Source organism: Mandrillus leucophaeus, unplaced genomic scaffold, assembly GCF_000951045.1.
Source record: "Mandrillus leucophaeus isolate KB7577 unplaced genomic scaffold, Mleu.le_1.0 Scaffold60, whole genome shotgun sequence".
Taxonomy (NCBI): domain Eukaryota; kingdom Metazoa; phylum Chordata; class Mammalia; order Primates; family Cercopithecidae; genus Mandrillus; species Mandrillus leucophaeus.
In genome coordinates, this window is record NW_012106475.1 from 1,682,435 (window position 1) to 1,690,375 (window position 7,941).

At 42.0% G+C, this 7,941-nt stretch overlaps 1 protein-coding gene across 4 annotated transcripts in view; it reads left to right on the forward strand.

Annotated features, from left to right (window-relative positions):
* The window catches only part of GCH1 (GTP cyclohydrolase 1), a 57,821-nt gene that overhangs the window by 40,888 nt on the left and 8,992 nt on the right, over positions 1-7,941 (forward strand). For all 4 annotated transcript variants that reach the window (XM_011999692.1, XM_011999694.1, XM_011999695.1 and 1 more), the window contains exon 3: positions 2,664-2,719. In XM_011999692.1, coding sequence (XP_011855082.1) covers positions 2,664-2,719 — 56 coding nt within the window. The remainder of the gene's footprint in view (positions 1-2,663; positions 2,720-7,941) is intronic.

Consider the following 7,941-nt stretch of genomic DNA (forward strand, 5'->3'; position numbering starts at 1 on the left):
AAAAAAAAAAAAAAAAAAGAAAGAAAGAAAAGTAGTACTTCATAAGGGTGCTGAAGACTTCATATTATGTCATAGCAGGGCCAAGTGAGGTGGCTCATGCCTGTAATCCCAGTGACTTGGGAAGTCAAGGTGGGAGGATAGCTTCAGGTCAATAGTTCAAAACCAGCATGGGCAACATAGTGAGACTCTCTCTACTACAAAAGAATTTTTTTTTTTTTAAAATTAACTAGGCGTGGTGGTGCATACTTGTAGTCCTAGCTACTTTTTGGGAGTCTGAGGCAGGAAGATTGCTTGAGCTCAGGAGTTTGAGGTTACAGTGAGCTACGATCATGCCACTGTACCCCAACCTGGGTGACAGAACAAGACCTTGTCTCTAAAAAGAAAAGAAGAGAAAACAATCAGAAAACCCAGATACATCACATCAGGAGCCATACCGTATCTGGTAATCCTGCAATTAATAATGAAGGAATCTTTGAAAGGGAATCTATTGGTGAGCAAATTAGACACAGAAAGCCTATGGCTTGTTCAAGAGCATAGAGATAGTTAGTGGCTTGTCTGTAGCCAGATCCAAGGCACTGATTCTGTACTCAGCCTGCCACCATTTTTTCCTGCTACTTTCTGCTACTACTTCCTCATTGTTTGTGTTTTTGCTACCTTTGTTTAAAAAATATATTATTTAGTGATTTTTTTTTTTTCAAGACAGTTTTGCTCTTGTTGCCCAGGCTGGAGTGCAATGGTGCGATCTTGGCTCACTGCAACCCTTGCCTCTCGGGTTCAGGCAATTCTCCTGCTTCAGCCTCCCGAATAACTGGGATTACAGGCACCCACCACCATACCTGACTAATTTTTGTATTTTTAGTAGAGATGGGGTCTCACCATGTTGGCCAGGCTGGTCTTGAACTCCTGACCTCAGGCAATTCACCTGCCTTGGCCTCCCAAAGTGTTGGGATTACAGGCGTGAGCCACCACTCCTGGCCTATTTAGTGATTTTGTGAAATGGACATTTAAATGACCTAGGATCTTAAGACCAAAAATAGTATAAACAATAAACAAATTCTGTGTCTGCATAGAAATGTAAAAATTTCAGACAGTATAGAAGAAGTTGGTTCATGGGAAAGTTTTAACTCTCTAATTTTTCTTTGAAATACTCAATGTTTAGGTGCTATTTTACTTTTTTCCTCCTGCCAACCAGGAAGGCAGTGAGGTGGACTTCTCAAATTCCTACAGCATAGTGCTAATGGATGGGGAAAAAATCACTAAGTACTACTAGATCAGTTATGTAAATAGTAAGTGAACAATGAAACTGTTAGCAAACCATGATGCTGTTGAGTCTCTAATTTTATATTTGGTTAATTAATTGCCTACAAGTGACCATTTACTCTATTAGTCTTTTCAGGAAAGTAATGTTTTTCGTACGTAGTATTTGGCTCAAAAAGAGGTAACGTTTATATTTGATATTAATTGGTGCCATTTAAGGTGACAGAAATGGCCTGGCTGTATACCGGGTTCTATAAAACTTGGTTCTTAGGGTACAGGTTCTTGCCAAGCCATGGTGGTAGCAGTGCCCTTTTTCTCCTGTTAAGAAGATGGGGCCAGGCGTGGTGGCTCACACCTATAATCCCAACACTTTGGGAGTCCGAGGTGGGCGGATCAGGAGGTCAGGAGATCGAGACCATCCTGGCTAACACGATGAAACCCCCCTCTACTAAAAATACAAAAAATTAGCTGGGCGTGGTGGTAGGCGCCTGTAGTCCCAGCTACTCGGGAGGCTGAGGCAGGAGAATGGCGTGAACCCGGGAGGTGGAGCTTGCAGTGAGCCGAGATTGGGCCACTGCACTCCAGCATGGGCAACAGAGCGAGACTCCGTCTCTAAAAAAAAAAAAGGAGGATGGTGCTCTCTAGCAGCTTAGAAACCAGGAAGCCAAGCACAAAAGGGCATGGAGACCTTCTGTGCTGCAGGGCTTTGCGGTGGGATCTTAAGGCTGCTGTGATGTGTGGAATGGCAATACTTACGCGTACAGTTTTTGCCATTTAAAGGAGGCTTTCCTGTATACATTTTAATGTTGCTATGTGATCATTTGCCTTTTCTTGAGAATGTTTCTCCTCCGTAAAGAAACTTTCAGATTTGTGTCAAGAGTTCAACTTCACAGGTAAGTGTCAGGGCTGTGCAGTTGACTCTTGAACAACATGAATTTGAACTGCATGGGTCCACTTAGACATGGCTTTTTTTTCAACCAAACAGTGATCAAAAATTGTACAGTATTTGCAGGATACAAAACCTGTATAGATGGAGAGACGACTTTTTATATATGCAGGTTCTGCAGGGCCAACTTAGGGACTTGAGTATGTAGGATTTGGATATACACGGGGGTCCTGGAAGCAATCTCCTGCATTTATTGACGGACAACTGTACTTCAAGTTTGTTATTTGATTAATAGACTCATACTTACACATTTTTCTTTTACTGCATTTATGTAATTTTAAAAATACATATGTAAATGTTTCATTTTCTAAGTCTTAACCGTTCCAGATGTTTTCAAGGTAATACATTGTTGTGATAAATTACATATAAGTATGCTATATTCTTTTTGTATTTCCTTATTCTGTCACAAAGAAGGCACTGTATTTTCACTCAGCTCATGATTTCCGTCTCTTCTCTGAAGGTCCATATTGGTTATCTTCCTAACAAGCAAGTCCTTGGCCTCAGCAAACTTGCAAGGTAAGTGTGACTGTGCAATGAATAAGAATACAGGTTTATAGGACCTGCCCTCGCCTGCTGAGAATCTATCTCATCAGGCTTTCTCTCTTTACCTGTATGGATCTAACTTGGAAGTCACATTGCAACTTAAAGTTTATAGTTGCAGAGGCACAGACTCGGAGGGCCTGAAACACAGATGCCCCTTCCTTCTCGTCCCCTATTGCCTGCTCCCTCTTCCACTTCCCACCCTTTCTTCCACAGATACATACATCCTGGAAGTCTCAGTTCACCTCTTTCTCTGCAGAGCCTTCTCTGACTGGAGAGGTCCTGAACTTACCTTCAGTCCAGCACCATCCTTTAAGAGCGGTTTAGCTAACAGTGAGGGGTTGGGGGAGAAGCTGGTCAGGGGTCTAGCTGCAGTGCCCTGCTGTCAGACTTGTCAGGCTTGAGGACTCTTCTATCCTTGTCAAGGGGAGTGCTCAACTTCTTCCCTTTCATACAACACTGCTTTCAGACTTGTAATGAAACTTCCCTGTGGGATCCCCAGCCTCAACCCTGCCTTGCTCTGCACTGAATGCCTCCAGGCATATTTCAGGGGTCCTGCAGGCCAGTCCGTTCACATCTAGGTTCTTTGTTTCTGCAAACACAAGACTGCCTGCCTTGGCTTTGCGCAGTTTTGTTCTGATACAGTGTTCACTCTCCCGGCTCTCATTTCTCTCTTTCCTGCTACAATCTTTTCTGTTCCTTATCCTGTGGGTTCATGCCTTAAAAAATTCCCTTACCGCCTTTTTTATTTGGGTTTTAGGAGAGGTGATGTACATACACATTCATCTGTGTTTAACTGGAAGTCAACATGGGGGTTTGTGTTCAGATATCTCGGTAGGTCCCAGCCACCAATATTTTATTGCCCTTAAATATCCTTGTTACTTCTTTGTATAAAGTTACTGAATTTTGGGTGATGGAGGAAATACTGGGAGGTGTGTCTGTGTGGAGAGAGAGAGAGAGAGAGAGAGAGAGAGAGAGAAAGTTAATAAGCTGAAGGGTGGGGTAAAGTGTCCCTACTCTTTTTTTCAAAAACAATCAAGCTAAGTTTGAATAACTTGAGGTATAGTGACCATATCATAATCGAAATAAATGAGTGTCAGGTGGGTGCAGTGGCTCACGCCTGTAATCCCGGCACTTTGGGAGGCCGAGGCGGGCAGATCACTTGAGGTCAGGAGTTTGAGACCAGCCTCACCAACATAATGAAACCCCATCTCTACTAAAAATACAAAAATTAGCTGGGCGTGGTGGTGCACACGTGTAATCCCAGCTACTTGGGAGGCTGAGACAGGAGAATTGCTTGAACCTGGGAGGCGGAGGTTGCAGTGAGCCGAGATTGCGCCACTGCACTCCAGCCTGGGTGATGGAGTGAGACCCTATCTCAGAAAAATAAAAATAAAAGAAGAGGAATAAATGAGTCTCTGTGACCAGCTGACTGTGCTGTGGCTCTGATGTGTTCCTGTTTCTTTACGCAGGCCCTGGGATTTAACAGTTGTGAAATGGTGGTCCTGATATTTCTCAATTCTGTGCTGGAATCTGTAAAAACTACCCCAGCAATCTGACACCTACCCTCTACAGTTGTTCCTTTTACTTTGTTTTCATTTTCACTTTCTCATTCATTTCCTTTGGGGATCAATAAGACAGTGGGTAGAAGAGACAAATTTAACTTCCTCAGTTTCTGACCTCATTCTTGCTCAGCTATTTTGCTATTAGACAGGGCTGCTTGGCACCATGAAAGGATATTATATCATAGCTGTAATTGCTTCGCTGGAATGAGGCTCTTAGCACAAATCCAGAAACATTCTGGCTGCTTGCATGTAATCCGTCCCTGGTGGCAGTGCTGAAAAGTTGCTGAGAAAAAGTGTATTGGTAGTGATTGGGAGTAATTAGTCTTACTGTACTTTTTATTAACAACTCCCTTCCCAGTAACTTACTCTCAACTAATAATGTATTAAGCCAATTTCATGTCAACTGTGAGTAAAAGTATCTTTACTAAAATCGGTTATTCTTACCATTTTATAAATACAGTCTAAGTAAAATCAGCATGCTTACTGTGCAAACGTAACTGTAGGCCCAGTCCCCTGGGGCCCGCCCTCCCTGTCAGCAAGATTGCCAACCTTATACCTTGCCCATATAGAAATTCCGGCACTGCCGATGCCTATAACAGACTGTCCATATGTGAAAGGTGTAATGGATAGTTTCATAGTGTAAAAAAGCTGGGCAGATCACATTAGGCCTTGGTCTTGATGTAACAGCCTTCTCTGAAAAACCACCTGTTGATCATGATTAACACTTTATGGGAAACAGACTCAAGAGTGATTCAGTGAGATCATACAATAAATGGCAACCTGGTGGTAGAAGGAAATAATCTTAGTTATTTCCTTTCCAAGTGGGAGGAAAAGATCTCAAATAATTAAGCTTTTATGAAGCAATACAAAGGAGTTGATTATTAGCATGGGAATTTGTCCTTAGACTAATAGGATTAACATTTAAGAGTAAAATGGAACACTAAGCCAAAGAACCAAGTGTATGTTGCTTTCAGATATTTTGCAAAAAAGAGTCTATTAAACAGAAAAGAAGATTAAGATTTTATCCAACTGCTTATTCTTTTTAAGAAACAAGAAGTAAGAATATTTAGGGAATGAAGGGGAATAAAAGCTGAATGTCTTAGCAAAACTTCACTGCTCATTTTAATCTTGTATGTGAAGTTTGTTATATGCTTGCCTTTAAATGAATGACCTTTCAGTGCCAGTGAAGTCAAATATCAAGCAGTAAAGCCTTAAGTAACAAGAAAATGCCAGAAGTGAGTTGATCTGGCTCAACTCTAGTACAATTCTAGAATAAACTTAGTTTGAATAGAACTTTCTTTTGTTGCTGAAGTCATTGAACAGGTATTCATTTTCTTCCCTTAGAAATAACTGAGCCTTAGCTGGACGAGGTGGCTCATGCCCGTAATCCCAGCACTTTGGGAGGCCGAGGTGGGCGGATCACTTGAGGTCAAGAGTTTGAGACCAGCCTGGCCAACACGGTGAAACCCTATCTCTACTAAAAATACCAAAATTAGCAGGGCATGGTATCATGCGCCTGTAATCCCAGCTACTTGGGAGGCTTGAGACGGGAGAATCGCTTGAGCCTGGGAGGTGGAGGTTGCAGTGAGCCGAGATTTTACCACTGCACTCCAGTCTCATGACAGAGCAAGACTCTGTGTCACCAAAAATAAATAAATAAATAAATAAATAAATAAATAAATAAATGTACGAAATCTTGAATTTAGAGTTGTAGTACCTTCAGTAGCCATGGCTGACCTGTTGGTGGGCACTGTGCCAGCTACTGTGGAGGCGAAAGAAGCAGGACATGGCAGCCACCCTCAAGGAGAGTGCACAGGGCAAGACTGCAGGTGCCATGGAAATGCCTACTGTAGCTCCAGGTTCAGAGGAGCCACGATGGCTGTGGCCTGGCAGGTGAATAGACCTAGAGGTGGAGGGATGAGCAGAATTCTAAATGGGGGAGAAGTTTCTCTAGGTATGGTTAATGCATGAGCAAAGACCAGTCAGAGGGTAGGAGCGAGGCCTGTTCCAGTGGATGGGAACCAGATTGACTGATGGAAGTAAGAGGTAGACAAGGGGAAAAGGTGAGGTGGGTATTAGATTACAGAGGGAGCAGTCTTTTTTTTTCTTTTTTCTTTTTTGATTATAAAAACAACATAGCATTTAAATACAAATGAGTAAATAAAGTAAAACCTTTTTTTACCTATTTTCATTCCCCAGAGTTAGAACTAGAGACTTCTTTCACTATCCTTCTGGAAAAAATTTATGCAAACACAAACATAAGATCATATCTTATATTCTGTACTACAACTTGTTTTTTTAAATTTAATTTTAATTTTTTTTTTGAGATGGAGTCTCTGTCTGTTGGCTAGGCTCGAGTGAAGTGGTGTGATCTCACTGCAACCTCTGCCTCCTGAGTTCAAGTGATTCTCCTGCCTCAGCCTCCCCAGTAGCTAGGATTACTGATGTGCACCACCATGCCTGGCTAATTTTTGTATTTTCAGTAGAGACAGGGTTTTGCCATGTTGGCCAGGCTGGCCTCGAACTCCTGGCCTCAAGTGATCAGCCCACCTCGGCCTCCCAAAGTGCTGAGATTACAGGCATGAATCACTGCACCCAGCCAGGTATTTTTTATTTTTTTTTTAGAGACAGGGTTTTTTTCTGTTGCCCAGGCTGGAGTGCAGTGGCACTATCTGGGCTCACTGCAGCCTCCACATCCTGGATTCAAGCGATTCTCCTGCCTCAGCCTCCTGAGTAGCTGGGATTACAGGCACGTGCCACCACGCCCAGCTAATTTTTGTATTTTTAGTAGAGATGGGGTTTCAATATGTTGGCAAGACTGGTCTTGAACTCCTAACCTCTGGTGATCTGCTCGCCCCAGCCTCCCAAAGTGCCAGGATTACAGGAGTGAGCCACTGCGCCCAGCCCTGGCCAGCTTTTTAAAAATTTAAAATACCTCAAAGTTCCTTGGATATCTTTTAGTCCCAAAAGTCCAAGGTTCTTTTCATAGCTACCTAATATTTCTTTGATTAATATAATTCATTTAACCAGTGTTTGCTATAGATAAGTACAGTTTGCAGTTTGAGACTTGCCAAAAAGTAAAAAAGTACCCTGGTGAACAAATTTTATTATCTTTGTGTGCTTTGAATCTATCCAAAGTATAAATTACTAGTATGGAACTTGATGGGTTAAGGGTAGCCGAATTTTTGATATTATGAAATTGCTCTCCAAAGAGACCCTGCCAGTTTATACTCTAATAAATTGATACATAGGCAAAGTGTGGTGTGTTTCTCCACACTTTGGCCAACACTAAGTTTCATCACACTTTTAAATCTTTGCCAAACTGATAAGTAAAACATAGTATCTATTTTAGTTTGCATTTCCTTAATAGAGCAAGGTTGAATCTATTCAGACATTTCCTGTTCTTAGCTCCAGTGTTAATTTTTCCACTGAGTTACTTGTCTTTTTATTATTGAGTTGTAAGAGTTATTTGTATTTTCTATATACAAGGCCCCATCAGATATATAACTGTCTCTTATACACATCTAGATGTGTATAACTCCCTGCCTCTCATCTCTGAGGGTCCTTCAGTCTGCCCTCATGAGCTGCTGGGGTGTTCTTTCTAAAGTGTGGATTGGATTGTGCTGCTCCTTT